The sequence below is a fragment of the Schistocerca gregaria genome, chromosome 8 (assembly GCF_023897955.1).
Source record: "Schistocerca gregaria isolate iqSchGreg1 chromosome 8, iqSchGreg1.2, whole genome shotgun sequence".
NCBI lineage: Eukaryota > Metazoa > Arthropoda > Insecta > Orthoptera > Acrididae > Schistocerca > Schistocerca gregaria.
This window is the reverse complement of record NC_064927.1, coordinates 232,677,628-232,694,163: the sequence shown is the minus strand read 5'-3', so window position 1 is coordinate 232,694,163 and position 16,536 is coordinate 232,677,628. Positions and strand designations below refer to the sequence as shown.

Sequence of the window (16,536 nt, the reverse complement as noted above, 5' to 3'; positions counted from 1 at the left end):
TGTTCATCCAGTAACTGAACAACATCGTCGTACGAAACTTTCTTGGAAGCAGTTCCGGCACACTACAGAGAGGCGATCAATGTCTGGACCAATGGTGTCCAACAAGTAAGCTTTGCCCTGCGTCCTTTTTATTTTGTGGGCAGTAAAGTGGGCCTGCGGTTGCCCCGTTGTGTCCGACCATCCTGTGTCCTGGCTGTGGTATGGGCGAAATATGGTAGGAGCTAGCAGCTGAGTGCTGCTTGTTTGTTTAGTAAAGATGTTATCTCGTGAGTGCAGCCGGCGTTCAATGCGATGATCCTTAAGCTGGATATTTCCTGTGGCTGTTCGGAATATTGTGAGACACACTGTAACGCAAATGAAGATATATAGGGCAACAGAAATGAGAAGAATTAGGGCACCAGCAGTCAGGAGCAACAAGTTTGCATCTCGCACACAGGGAAGACGGCAGACGAAAAAAAGCGATCAGCTTAGGCGGGACTTCTCGTTGCCATTTTTTAAGACCTGACGAATCTGCTATCGTCTGGTCATACCTGTGGGTCCTTTGATTGCTCTGGTAGACAGCTGATCGGAACTATAACATAATAAATATATGTTCACTTAATAAATGAATTATAATTATATAATCCATTGACGCATGAGACTGTCGAATGTTCATGATTGCTATTGAACGTTAAAGTATCAATTTATGTACAGAATTACAAACTCTTTTCTTGATGTACTAGTACAACATTTACAAAAGTACATCTCCAGCTTGGACTTGAATAGCACTGGCATCCTAACTAGATGATGATGAGTGCTTCATCATAGCTTGTCTTAGATGCAAGCAGAGTCCTAGCTTGTCTCTATCTCGAACTTCGTGCAACGGCACAGCGGTGCTGAGAGGGCTTATCTTCAGCGCCATTTCCCTTTTGCCGTAAGGACTGCAGCGAGAAATCGCTAATGACTTTCGTATCGCTGTTTCACCGCGATCTTTGGCTGATATCACAATATAACCTTGTACACACATCAACAAGTGTCAAGTGTCTCGGAAAGACCGAAATATTTGTCTAGTACACCAGTACTCAGTAATCCATCCAGGGACAGCTCTTTGTGGCGCACGGTAGCTCAGCGTGTTTTCCGAGAGGGCAAGTGGCCCTCTGTAATAAAAAAAAATCTGTGTGAATTATTCAACGAGAAAATTGGACACGTGTGACATAACGAATGGGCAGAGAAAAATAAAGGAGAGGGTAGCATCTTTGATTATCAATTAGAACCCATTGGGTCCACTGTTCGAAAACGTCTGCTGCTTAAATTTTGTATAAAAATTATCAGCAATGGCAGCCGACTTCTGGTATAAGGGTTCACCCTCGTTCTGGCAACGGCCTTGTCAAAGAGGGAGGAGGAGCGGACAGTGCTTCAGGGCACTCTCTTGCCTTTAAATTTGTAAACTGCCCCTAAAATGCGTAAAAATGAGCAATGGGCCACAGCTTAGGGACACTGAATTCCATGGAATCCATTGCATTAAAGACAAATAATGTGTACCCACAGGATGTGTGGCCTGAATTGAAAAATTGTCTTTATGATTTTCCCTTTGGTCAAAAATTCCAGACTAGTGCCCCATTGAGATATCTGGGAAGGGACTGCCAGGGCCTATGTGACGATGAGAAAGTGGTTGAATTACCAATGAAAGGGTAAGGTTCTACGAGTTGCGGTATGGAAAGCCAGAAGTTTGAATGTCGTAGGAAAACTAGAAAATCTGAAAAGGGAAAGGTTAAGACTCAATCTAGAAATAGTGTGAAGTAGTAAACTCAAAGGGAAAAAAACAATGTTCCTGTTCAGATAAGTTTAGGATATATTAACAGCAGCAGAAAACTGTAAAATGGGAGTAGGTTTCGTTATGTATAGGAAGGTAAGCCAGAGAGTGAGTGATAGTGAACAGTTCAGAGCTAGGGCTGTTCTCTTCAGAATCGACATCAAACCAACAATAACAGATCTGGTACAAATCCAGATGCTAAAAGCAAGAGATGAAGAGAGAAAGAAAGTTTAAGAGGATAATGAACGGGTAATTCAGTACACAAAGATAGTGAAAATCTAACAGTCATGGAAAGATAGGCAATCTGTTATAGAGGAAGTAGTAGAAGGAAGTTTGGCTAGGGAATATGGGTGCGATAATGGAAATGAGAGAGGAGAAAGGCTAATTGAATTCTCTGTTAAATTCAGCAGCTAATAGCGAATGCTCTGTTCCAGAATCACAAGGAGAGGAGGTGTATTTGTTAAATTCTGGAGAGGTGGGAAGAATTCGGATAGATTACATGATGTTCATGCACAGATTCCGAATTCAGATTTAGGACTCTGAGCGTACCCAAGATCAGGCATAGGCAGAGATTACTATATAGTAACGATGTAGGGTAGGCTGAACGTAAAGTGACTTGCCAGGAGGAAGCAACGCGCAAAGACTTTCGATACTGAAGAAATAACGAATGCTTGAAGTTCTCTTAGACTATGGATAGTGCGATAACGAATAGCTCGGTACACACTACAGATGAAGAGGAATGGACATCTCTGAAAAGGACAGTGACAGACGTTAGAAAGAAAAATAAAGGTACAACAAAGATCGTTGCAAAGAAACCATCGATAACAGAAGAAATACCTCGAACTAACGACGTAAGATGGATGGAAATAATATGCAGGGAAATTCAGGAATAGGGGAATACAAGTCAGTCAGTAATGAAATAAATGGACACCGCAGTGAAGCTAACGCGAAATAGGTGGAAAGAATACATTGAAGGCCTCTGTGAGTGAGAGGAATAGTCTGATATCGTGACGGGAAATAGACATGGGGTCCAGTATTATAGTCAGAATTTAAAAGATCTTTAGTGGACTTAAGATCAAATAACGAAGAAGGGGTGGGTAACTTTCCGTCAAAGTCACTAAAATCATCGAAAGAAGTGTCAGCAAGACGACCATTCACATTTGCGTTTATAATATATAAGATTCGAGATGTACTATCTGACTTTAGTGAAGACATCATCCAAAAAAATTCTAAGATAGAAAAAGCCAATAAGTCCGAGAACTATCGAACAATAATTTTAATTGCTCGTACACCCAAATTGCTGACACTAATAATAAACAAAAGAGTGAAAAATAGAATTGAGGATGCGTAGCTTCACAATCAGATTGGCTTTAGGAAAGGTAAGGGCACCAGAAGGGCAATATGAGGTTGCAGGTGGCAATCGAGCAAGACTGATGAAATATGTAGACGCGTTCCTAGATAGGGCTTGTCAACGCGGAAGAAGCGTTCGACAAGCACACATGGTGCAAGATTTACCAAATTCTAAGAAACCTAGGGGTAATGATAGGGAAAGACGGGTAATATGATATGCAAGAACCAAGAAGGAACAATAAGAATGGAACACAAAGGGTGAAGTGTTCGGATGGCCTTAGTGCTCAATGCATACATCGATGATTCAATGAGTAAGGTGAAAGGATATCACTCAGAAGATTTCTGATGGCATTGCTATCCTCAGTGAGAGGGAAGAAGAGTTACAAGAGTTGGGATGGGGTATATAATGTGTACAGAATATGGAATGAGAATAAAACGAAGTAAGACGAATAAATGAGATGTAGCAGAATTAAGAACAGCGAGAAACTTGACATAAGAGTTGAGGGTTAAAAGCAGACGAAATTGAGGAATTCTGCTACCTAGGTAGCAAAACAGTCCATGATGGACGGAGCAAGAAAGATGTGAAAAGTAGACCAGCACTGGCGAAAAGCGCTTTCCTGGGAAAGACATGTCTACTAGTATCTAACAGAAGGCTTCATTCAAGGAAGAAATTTCTGAGATTGTGCGTTTCGAGTACAGCATCGCGTAACAGTGAAACATGGACTGTGGGAAAGGCGGAACTGAAGAGATTCGAAGCATTTGAGATGTGATGCTACGGAAGAATGTTGAAAATTACGGGGACTGATATGGTGAGAAATAGACCTCCTCCACAGCATCGGAGAGAAAAGAAACATTTGAGCCATGTCACTAGGGGGAGCTTAGAGGGTAAAAACAACAGATGAAGACAGAAACTGGAATACGTCGATGAAGAGATTAATTTGCGAGAGCTGCTCTTAGACGAAGAGGTAGGCACAGTAGTGGAATTCGTAGCGGGTCGCATAAAATCGGTGTGAGTTTGATAAAAAAAAAAAACAAATACTTGAGAACAAAGAGTTCAGTTTGTAGGAAAGTAACATTCAATTACATACTAAATTCATATGAATCTGCTTTGGTGGAGAAGGTTTCATGCAGCTGATTATTACAACGCGATAAAATTTTTATGTCCAAACTAGTCATAAATGGGTTTTAAGGTCAGAGTATTATCGCGAGAATCGATATGTGAACATATTGTATGAAGATGAGAATAAGTTATGTGAAGGCATAAACATTCTCTGAGAGTTAGTGCTATGTCAATCCTCATTGTGATTTACACAGCTTCGTAATCCCGGGGTACGAGACATAATGACTGAAAAATACGTGAAATTAGCCTTCAAAACTTAATTTTCCATAAATTCACACCGTTTTGAATATTATTCTTGCAGTTAGATTATTTTGGATTTTACAGGTTTGCAAAAGACGTGTGATCAAAGACGAAAATCTTACTTGAGACGTGATGGATACTGGGATGCAACATTCGTGTGAGAGTGGATAGATATCTGCCTCTCCCAAATATTGAATTGAGAGGACTGCATACCTCTATCTGTTGTTATTGTTTTGGTCTTCAGTCCTGAGACTGGTTTGGTGCAGATCTCCATGCTACTCTATCCCGTGCAAGCTTCTTCATCTCCCAGTACCTACCGCAACCTACATCCTTCTGAATCTGCTTAGTGTATTGGTCTCCCTCGACGATTTTTACCCTCCACGCTGCCCGCTAATACTACATTGGTGATCCCTTGATGCCTCAGAACATGACCTACCAACCGATCCCTTTTTCTATCCCTGGCACAAGAATGGCAGTGGCGTCCTGGATAGATCAAAGTAAACAATCATTTGTAAAGGGAAGTATAAAGAGCTAACTAAATTCGAGCAGAAAAAGTTCTAAGAGAGAGACCACAAGTAACCGTTCTACATTGTTAAGACTATTAACCTGTTTAACATCAGGCGATAAGCACTAGTGTTGTGGATTTACGATTAGGAGCCACGTCACATTGATTGTAATGTATAATTATGCATTTTGAAAGTCATATTAAGAGTTAGCTTAATGCTTCAACTAGTAATTGTCTTCGTAATTCTCGTAGCTGCCAACACTGCTGTCATATGCTCTCATCTCTGTATTCCTTCCTAACAGAACAGGGCCCTTCAATGGTACTCATCTTGATGAGTCCTAGCTATCCTTAGGGACAGAGATGGAAAGTTAAGACGGAAGTGAACGTAAAGGTAACACGAAGAAAAGTAGCTTACATGAGAATTTTCGACAACTGCTGAGAGTGGTATAGTTAAGTTCTAAATGTGTCGAACTCCATATGAGAATTTCTCCAACATTATACAATGTAATTGACGGTTAATTTAAAAGATCAACTTAATTAACATGACAATTCCACCTTAATACATAACGGTTGATAAACAGTTTGCTGTTGTTCAACAACGTATTAACTCACCTGGTGTAGTGGTGCAATTTCGATATGCCTGTAGTATGTCTGTGTCCCAGAGTCAACGGTTTTACTGTTTTGAAGCATATTGACCTTGCGTTGCCTATGTGTTGTACAGTGGAGGTCAGTTTTAACATTTACTTATAATACCATATACGAGGTATTTTGAGAAGGGTGAATTGATAGTGAGTTTAGTGTATCTGTAATTCTGCGTAGAACAGTTTTGCTAAAATTGCTCCATATTATTGACAGAGAATGGTCTCTTCATTGTGCTTGTATTTAGCAGTAACTTGCATATGCATATGCGGGACGCACGGTTGTAATGAGATTATCTTGAGTAGAAGTTACAATGCCAGAGCGAGCATCTACCGGAAAATGATCAAAGTTTTATTTGGAATTAAAGCTGTATTCGACATCAAAGAAACTTTACTTCGTTATGTACTGAAACTGATTTCGTACAGTAAATGTGTCCTGCCTAAATAGCAGCATATACCGTTGCAAGATACATACATCCCACATCTACATTTGCATCTACCTGAATATTCCGCAATTCACACATAAGTGCCTGGCAGAGGGTTCATATAACCACATATACATCAATTCTCTCTTATTTCAATCTGGAAGAGCGGGTTCTGGTTTCCCTTATTTTATTACAACGATAGTTTCTCCCTATGTAGGTCAGTATCAACAAAATATTTTCGCTTTCGGAGGAGAAAGTTGGAGGTTGAAGTTTCCCGCCGCAGCGGAAAACGACTTTTTTTTAATGATATCCACCCCAAATCCTGTAGCATGTCGGTGACACTGTCTCCCCTATTTCTCGATAGTGCAAAACGCACCACATTTCTTTGAACTTTCTCGATGTTCTCCTTTAATCCTATCTGTTAAGAATGCCACACCTCGCAGCTGTACTTCAAAAAATTACGGACAAGCGTTGTGTAGGCAGACAATTTAGCAGATCTTCTGCATACTCTGTTCTGCTAATAAAGTTCAGTCTTTGGTTAGCCTTCCCCACAATATTCTCAATCCGTTCTTACCAATTTAAGTTCTGCCATAAACGTAATTTCTAGATATTTGACTGAATTTACGGCATTTAGATTTAATTGGTTTGTCGTGACCGCTCCTCCCTCCCCACCATGTGGTGAACCTAACACTTCTCATTGCCGAGGGCCAATTGCCAATTATCACACTATACACATATCATTTTTAAAGCGTTCTGCAATTTGTTTTGATCTTCTGATTACTTTAGTACACGATATACGATAGAATCATATGCGAGCAACCTGAGACTGCTGCTCTGATTGTCTCCTAAAGCGTTTATTTACTTAAGGAACAGCAGAGGGCCTATATCGCTATCTTCGGGAGCGCCAGAAGTCACTTTTGTTTTACTGGGCGACTTTCCGTCAGTTACTACGAATTGTGACGTCTCTGGCAGGGAATAACGAAACTAGTCATGTACCTGAGACGACATTCCATAGACACACAATTTCATTACAAGCAGCATATGTGATACAGTGTCAAATGTCTTCTGAAATCTATAACCACGAAAACAATCTGAAATTCCTTGTCAATAGCATTCAACACTTCGGGTGAGTGAAGAGCTAGATTTGTTTCAGAAGAATTTTTTTTCTAAATCCGTGTTGACAACAGATTGTTCTCATCGAGGTAATTGATAATATTCCATACTCCTGCTGTATATCGATGTTAATGATATCAGCCTTTAATTTAGTGGATTACTCCTACTACCTTTCTTTACCACCTTTCTTGAATATTGACGTGACCTGTGCAACTTTCCGGTCATTGGATACGGATCTTTCGTCGAGAGAGCTGTTGTATAAGTTAAGTATAGACGTAATGCATCAGCATATTCGGAAAGGAACCTAATTGGTGTACAGTTTGGACCAGAAGACTGGATTTTATTTAGTGGTTCAAGTTTCTTCACTACTCCGAGGATATTTACTTCTACATTATTCTTGTTGGCAGCTGTTCTTGATTCTAACACCGGAATACGTACTTCGTCTTCTTTAGTGAAGGAGCATCAAAAGGCTTCCGCTTTGGTCGCACTGTCGCCGACAGTATTTTATTGCTATCGCACAGAGAAGGCATTGACTTTGTCCTGCAGCCAGCATACTTAACATACGACCAGAATCTTTTTGGTTTTCCTGCCAAGCTTTGAGACAAAGTTTCATTGTGGAAACTATTATAAGCATCTCCCATTGAAGTCAGCGTTATCTTTTTTGTGCTTCTGTAGAAGATCGCCAATTTTGGAGATTCTACAACAGTGTTCGGACCAGTTTTATGCACCAAGGGGGATCAGTTCCGTCGTTTGTAAATGTATTCTCTCCATTGCTGTCGATACTATTTCTTTGAATTTAAGCCTTATATCGTCTACACCTACATTGTTAATTTGGAAAGAGTTGAGATTGTCTCTCAGGAGGGCGTCAAGTGAATGTTTACTTATCTGATTTTTTGGATTGGTATACTTTTCCTTTAGTTATGGAGATTTTGGGAGTTAAAACATTCAGTCTCGTATCGACAACCCTGTGTTCACTAATCCCTGTATCCGTTTTAAAAGTTCAGAATTATTTGTTTGTAAGAAGTCACGTGTGTTTACACAATCGTTTACTACTAATAATAAATATTCGTTTGCAGATTGGTGTAAGTATATTGTCTTCATAGCTAGAATCATCCACATTAAATTCAGATGCAAACTGTAAGCCAAGGAGCAATTTCTATAATTTATGCTATTTATGAAAACAATATGGATGATATTTAATGGACATCTATGTACGCTTGAAATTTGGCAGAATCGTGTTTGTTAAGTATCACCACAAAATTCACACCACATTCAGTTACATGAAACATGTATTGCTAATAAGTCCAATGACACTATACTGAAGCAACGAAAGATACAGTGCTGTGGTTTAATTGTTAAGAACTTCTTGCTGAATGTGACTTTGCTTATATGGTAACTGAATTTATGTGGCATGGTTATGTACTCTTTTAATAGACATTTTTTACACACTTAGTGGACTGGAAACAAATTACCGTTACGTTGCTACTAGTACAAATCAAGTAAAACGTAGAATCGCCGTCGTAATATATGTTCATATCAAAGACTCAAGAAATAGATAAAAGTTATATCACTTCCGCTGTGCGTCATGGAATAGTAAGATCACAGTTGTGAGAACACACACACACTTAATAAGTCACATGTAATTATTTTGGCCGTTATCAAGATCACGATGCAGCGGAAACGAGATATGACGTTCGCCGACCCCATCTACGTCTGCAGTTTTAATGGTATATAAAGGGCGAGGACGGACGCCCTGGCAGACACAGCTTCCACAATGCAGCGCCTGGCCATCTTCCTCGTGTGCCTGCTGAGCTCTGCTCTAGCTCTGCCCACTCCGGCCAGGCTGTGGAGCAAGGGCAATGGCCGCATCATTGGAGGATCCTCTGCCAACATAGCCAACTACCCGTGGCAACTGTCTTTCCAGTACGGCGGTTCGCACATCTGTGGTGCATCCATCATCAGTTCCAACTGGGCGCTGACGGCTGCTCACTGTGTGGACGGCATGAGCCTCTCTCTGATCAGCTTCCGGGCCGGCACCTCAACCCGTGGAAGCGGCGGTTTCGTCAGAAGCGCCAGCTCTGGCTACATGCACGCATCGTACAACGAAAATACCGTGGACTACGATGTTGCAGTTGTCCAGGTGCGTGGTAAATGCCTCAATTAGATTTAATACAACATCTGAACATTGTCTAGATAACCTGAGTGAAGATGTTGGCAGGTCCTCTCTCTTTGGTGTACAACATGATGCCGCCACATTTATCGTAAAAATTGTTCTTGTTTTCATAGTTTACACTAGATCGCGTGTTATCATTTCCTTCCCCTATTGAAGCATTGTACATCAACAAGATAGCCCGTCGCGCTAGCGTTTTTGCAAATATGAGGACCATGTACATGTCACGGAACTTCAGCCCCCCCCCCCCCCGATTGGTGACAGTGGTCAGATAGTAGCACGCAGTGAAGAGCTAGTGCATTTTTAGAGAGTCCTGCTCTTGCATATTAAATGGGTGCTCCCGAAAATCTCTTGACACATATACTCTGCATCAGCGAGTTCTTAAAAGAGGACTGGGGTATGACTCAGCACTTTGGTCATCAGGAATTTTTCATCACTACAAAATGGTTCAAATGGCTCTGAGCACTATGGGACTTAACATCTGTGGTCATGAGTCCCCTAGAACTTAGAACTACTTAAACCTAACTAACCTAAGGACATCACACACATCCATGTCTGAGGCAGGATTCGAACCTGCGACCGTAGCAGTCCCGCGGTTCCGGACAGAGCGCCTAGAACCGCGAGACCACCGCGGCCGGCTCATCACTACAGCCAGCACTTCTCCTTACTTGTCAATGGTGATGAATATTTTGTTTTGTCACTACGACTGGAACAATTTACCTCAGATTTGATTGAAAGTTAGTGCATTCTGGACGAAAGGTGTTCAGTTTTCCATTGGGTGAATCAGAGGTACTTTATTTCTGGTTTCCACAAAGTAAATGAGTGAAAGCGATAAGTTGTCTTCGGAAAAGGCAACGGTTCAATACATCGCCCCCTTTCTCAAGTACTCTGTTGCACTGAATTTTCTAGTCTCCACTAAACTTTGAATACTATTTTTGGAATGGGGCCTCGAGAAAATAACGTACGTTAAGCAAGTTGTCTGTATATGTAGTTACGGAAGCAGCAGAAAAACAAAGTTAGACTTACTAAATGATGAGTTCATCAGAACCTCTAAGTCTGTCTCAATATTTTAACCGCTACTTTCTTTTTAAGCGACGTATCTATAATTGGAGTCACTACATCTACTTTTATACTTCACTCCACATGCCACCTTACGGTTTCTAGTACAGCGTACTAGAGGACACTGATTGTGGGAATCCCGCTATAAGGGAAGGAGTAGGATAAACTTTTATGGAAATATGTGATCTTGGTAGTTGTAATTAGGACGAGAACGGTTACCTGAGTTGGGCAATAATTTTCAGCTAATAATAGTGAATGCTACTTTCAGTTAGATTACTTCATGATCAGGCAGTGGCTCCTATATCGGACTCCAAGCATACACAGTAGTAGATACAGACTCAGATGACAGTTTAGTAATGAGGAAGGGTATGGTGAAATATGATAAGTAACCAGGCGGTAGGATACGGAAGTACTAAGGATAAAAGAGATACGCTTGAAGTTCTCTGAGGATATAGACACTAAGATGAATAGCTCAGTAGGCAGTTTAGTTCAAGAGGAATGGACATGTATAAAGGGCAATCATAGATGTTGGAAAGTAACACAAAAGTGCAAGAAACGTAACTTAGGAAAAAACTATCGATAATGTAGAAATACTTCATTTGATTGATGAGGAAGGGAGTATAAAAATTGTCAGGGCAATTGAGAAACACAGGAACATAAGTGAGTTAAGAAAGAAAGCAAAATGGAGTTTAGGGAAGCAAAGGAGAAATGGCTGATTGAAAAATGTGAAGAAATCGAAAAAGAAAAGATTGTCTGAAGAGCTGATTCAACATTCTGAAAAGTCAAAACAACCTTCGCTGAAATTGAAAGCAAGGATGGTAATAATAAACGTGAAATAGGAATTCTACTGTTAAATCCAGAGGAGTGAGTGGGTGTGTCGAAAGAGTGCACTGAAGGTCACTCTAAGGGGGAGCACTTTTCTAATGGCGTGAGAGAAGAAGAAACATGAGGTAAGAGAGAGTGAATCCAGCAGCAGAATCACAATGTGAAACAGCTTAGCATGACTTAAGATCAAATAAGGAAGCGAAGATAAGAGCATTCAGGCGAAGAAGAGTCTGCTAGTATCAAACATAGGCGTTAATCAGAGGATGAAGTTTCAGAGAATGTACGTCTGGAGCACATCGTTGTATGGTAGTGAAACATGGACTGTGGGTAAACGGGAGCAGAGGAGAATCAAAGCATTTGAGATGTGGTGCTACAGAAGAATGTGGAAAATTAGATGAGCTAATCAAGTATGGAATGAGGATGTTCTCCCCAGAATCGGCGAGGAAAGGAATACTTGGAATTCATTGACACCAACACGGGACAGGATAATAAGACTTTGGTAAAAAATTTGCGAATAACTTCCATGGTAGTAGAGAGACCAATAGAGGGTACAAGCTGTAGAAGATGGCAGAGGATGGAATACATCCAATAAATAATTGAGTACGTAGGTTACAATTGCTACTCTGAGATGAAGAGGTTGGCGCATGGGAAAAAATTGTGGGGGGGAGGGGGGGGGGCACATCCAACCAGTCGGAAGACTAACAAGTTTCTGTCTGTATTGCTAGTTGAAGAATGAGCTGTCGATCCTCTGCAATTTCCTGCAGTCTTCCTGATATGGCCATATCAAGTTCATTAAAAACAATGAAAGGTTGAACAGGCTGCATCCACCTGAGCACCGTTGTTTCTACAACATTTTAGCTATCAGTGCCGATCATAGTAGCTTTCTTTCTCCAAAAAGGTAATAACCCTTAAGCATAACGTATATTCCACAAATCTGCACAACACAGTCATCGTCGATATGGACCCTGAACTGCGTGCATCTTTATGCCGAACCTTTGTGGTAACGGGAATCACTTGTACTATTCTTAATAGCAATGTGCCTTCGATAATAGCACTATCTAGGATAAACTGTTGCTGGAAGGAGAACATGTTCTTTTACATAATGTCTACAGCATCTCACTGGATCCTCGTGACCTCCGGATACCTCTTCAGTATTGGGTGGTAATAGACATATTTCGATCTTCCGTCGAAAAACAGTCCGGAAGACCAATACAGTGTATCGGCCGTCTGTCTGTCATCTTCCTTTCTAGTTCCAGTATTAGTACTGAATGAGTGAATTTACTAAGAAGCAGTATTTTTAATTAGATCTGTTGGCATTATTTTACTTTCGAATTTATTGAACACTTCCAGAATACCTATTCTTGTACACGTTATTTTTTGTTCAGCTGTGGTATAAACTCATTATAATTTCTGATAAAGCGCTATATATGTGGCTTAAAAAAAATCACATATGCGTCGTCGTACTCTTGTCGTGGGAGCATTCAGATAACATAAGCTCTAAATTGTATACCTTACGAGCTATGAGCACTTCTGCATGTTCGCTACTGTGGAACACATCTTCTCTAATGTACAAGAGCTCATCGCTCTTAGTCCTATCAATACCACCGTATTTTCCATAACTCGACCTTCCAGGGTCGGTAGTGAAGGGAGCCTAATTTCGTTAGGTATTATTAACTTTTATTAAAATCGTTCTTTTTTAAATGTGTAAAGTTGTACATGTACGTAAGTAGCGTCCAGAGCCTGGAAATATCCAGTAGCGCAATCTTAGGAATACAAATGTGTTTTCTGTAGCGTGTACATCGTGGGGAGAGGTTTTTTATGACTACTACAAAAAATTTAAACATACAAATTTGGTTAACTGTCGCTGACGTTCATTCATAAAATACTACTTAAAGGTATACATAAGTATTAGAAGGCCACTGAACGTGAAAATACATATGAATATGACATTTGATCCGAATACTCACATCCGATACCTAAACTTTAACTTTTGGTTTAAGTTTAACAGAAAAATAATGAACAGTTTTTAAATGCAGTATAAGAAATAGTTAAAATCAGCAAAAAATTTTTCAAAAATTTAAAATAGGAAGTACACGAGTAAATAACAATATTTTCGAAAGTTAGGAATAAAGTACACTACTCCCTTGGTATTACGACCCTTAAAGGATGCATTTTAGTGCCAATATTTACCAGAGACTTTTTTCATGTTTTCGCGCATACTACCTCCTCCGGAAATAATTCAAAACTGATCTTAATGTATACATTTTACAGCCCAGGTTAACTAGATTTTTTTGTTGCCATTGATCGCTCTTGTTATATCCTGTCCTACTGAAGTAGAAGAGAAGACGAGAGCCACAGAAAAGGAGAAAGGAAGAGAAAGTAAAAGTTCTTGAAGAGATATGAAGAAGGGAGTGGAATTCGTGGATTACTAGCAGAGTTGTTAAGGAGCAGAGAGAGTAGAGACGTGAAATAGTTAAATTGTGTATGTAATAAGATATATGAAATAGACTAACTGCCACATGGTGTACATTCTGTGGAAGGGAGAGTCGACTGTAGGGGTAGATGACAGATTAAGAATATTTACCTGCAACAGGAAATACGAGTAAAGACTGGAAATGAAATGACATGCTAACGCATGATTTGAATGTGAGTGATGCAAGCCTGCTGTATCTCCACAATACTGTTTTCTCCACAATACTGTTTAACATTTATATTGTTCTTACTATTCAGAAGTGTTTAAGACAAAAAAAGGGGTGTAGGTTGGTGGTGGGAGGATATAATGTATTCAATTTGAGGATGATGAGGTGTTATTGGCAGACAGCGAAAGCACTATAATCGGAATATGAAAGACATTGAATAAACACCTGTGAAGAATTCGGTATGAGGATTAAGAAAAAAGAAGACAAAATGTATGGTGATAAGTGCAGGAGGAATAAGATCTAAAAAGATATAATAGGAACGCATAGACCAAGTTAGCGCTTTCAAATATGAGGAAGTCACAATCACAATAGGCATCCGAGTCATTAATGAATCGAAAACGCACACAGCCGTTGCTAAGCAAAAATTTAAACAACAGGCTTCTAGGCGGGTGTATGGACGGAACTGAAGAAGTTACTAACGAAATGCTTTATAAGGAGCATGGCATTGTAAAGAGCTAAGACATGGACACGGAGGAAAGAGAAAGTTGGATGAAGATGGAAAGGATAAAATGAGTAGACAAAGTGAGAACTGAGAATGTAGGAAGAGAGAATTTTTTTTTTAGGATAATAGGAAGATGAAACAATTGCCTATGGGATAACTTCTCATGATCGTGCTTCGTAGTAATGTACAATTCTTTTATATGACGTCATATTCGCCGTTGACTGTAGAAATTATTTATTTCACTATTGCAGTTTCGGGCTTTGGGCCATCTTCAAGTAGTACTACGAACGATTTTGCTTAATGAAATGTCAGGTTTTATAAATAAATAGTGTATAATGCCGCAGGATGAAAAGACTGACATGATGATGAAGCAAAATAATTTGCAGTACCACTTATGAAACGCCAGAGACCGAATCTGCAGTCATGAAGTCCACCGCTCGTGGTCGTGCGGTAGCGTTCTCGCTTCCCGCGACCGAGTTCCCGGGTTCGATTCCCGGCGGGGTCAGGGATATTCTCTGCCTGATGATGATGGGTGTTGTGTGATGTCCTTAGCTTAGTCAGGTTTGAGTAGTTCTAAGTTCTACGGGACTGATGCCCATTGATGTGAAGGCCCATACTGCTCAGAGCCACTTTTGCAATTCTCCTTCAGCGACGAATATGATGTCCTTCATAAACTTGTCGTGGGCTTTGCTGAGGAAAGATAGTTTACTGATAGATTTTATGGAAGAAACGATGAATAGAAGGAGAATAGGATGCCGAAGGTACAAGGTGGTGGATAGTACCAGAATAGAATACAATTATGAGAAAGCGAAGAGGGTAACAACTGAGAGGTGCAAGGAGAGCTCATTTGAACACCTGTCGTTGAGAAAAATACTGACGATGATGATTGCATAACCCTGAACACTGAACATTACTCCTTAGATATTCTCTAACTTTTGAAGAGGGACAGTGTATCTATGAAACAGTTAATGATTACACTCATATATGGTAACTGCGTCCTGGATTAACTTTGCGCTGAGATAGCGATTAACCCTCCTTCCCCTACTGTGAAATGCCGTCTCCTGACAGAATGTCTCAGTACACTGATGATGGTATTTTGACACACTCATATATAGTTCCCACACGTTAAGTAACAGGTGGCACCTCGCCTCGATGTAGCACATGTGCATTGCTTTTTTATGATTTTCAGGTGTCCGGATCCCTGCTGGGTTCGAACGCACAGGCAGTGGGCCTCGCCAGTGACAACTACGACCCACCAGGTGGTCTCGCCGTGACGGTGACTGGGTGGGGAGCCACGTACACCGATGGACCTTCCGCCAACAGTCTGCTCAAGGTGGACATCAGCATCTTGGACCGCAACACATGCAGGAACACCTTCGCCAACATCAACACTGTGACGGACCGCATGGTGTGCGCCGGCCAGGCCGGAAAGAGCGTCTGCAGCGGAGACTCTGGTGGTCCGCTGGTCAGCGGAAGCACCCAGGTGGGCATCGTCTCCTGGGGCAGTACAGTGTGCGAGGCCACCCCCGGTGTCTTCTCCAACGTCGGCAACCTGCGTTCCTGGATCCGATCTGCATCTGGAGTCTAAGGACTCTTGGGTCTCTACTGTCCTGTGTTCCATCACTGGTATATGTAACGCAAACAAAATGCTAGTATGCAATTCTTTACCCTGTGAAATAAAGAATCTGTGCAACGTAAGCATTTTGATGTTTCTTTTATTTTATTTTATCGTATTTCTTTCGTTCCGAAGGAAGTATTGCCGACTGAAGAGGTACGAATTACAGACAATCGTCTGTGGAAATCTTCTTTATCTACACGTTAAAAAATGAACTGGAAATAAATTAATCTTCCTGCACGTTAATAGTGCTGAGGTATTCTTTGTTTTGTGTTGTGCGGCAACTGAATACAAGCATTAACGTGAGTAAGTAGCTAATCTTTCAGTTTCCCGCGTGTGTAAGTATGCGTTTGTGAAAGTTTCTGACAGGTTGATAGAGGAAACTCCATTAGAGCGCCAATCTCGACATTTGTGCAGAGGGGCACTACGATATGAGAAACCCAGGCATGACTCATCCTCCATGTCGTATCTCATGTTCATCAGTAAGCCTTATAGAAATAAAACTAAAAGTCAGATGAGGAGGAACATCAACCTGGTCGAGTG

General features: G+C 40.7%; 1 protein-coding gene across 1 annotated transcript; it reads left to right on the top strand.

Moving 5' to 3' along the window:
* Positions 1 to 8,943: 8,943 nt before the first annotated feature.
* On the top strand, positions 8,944 to 16,062 carry LOC126284986 (trypsin delta-like). The gene is made up of 2 exons (XM_049984276.1): positions 8,944 to 9,323; positions 15,568 to 16,062. The coding sequence occupies exons 1-2, from the start codon at positions 8,958 to 8,960 to the stop codon at positions 15,964 to 15,966; spliced, it is 765 nt and encodes a 254-aa protein (XP_049840233.1). The 5' UTR covers positions 8,944 to 8,957; the 3' UTR covers positions 15,967 to 16,062.
* Positions 16,063 to 16,536: the final 474 nt, after the last annotated feature.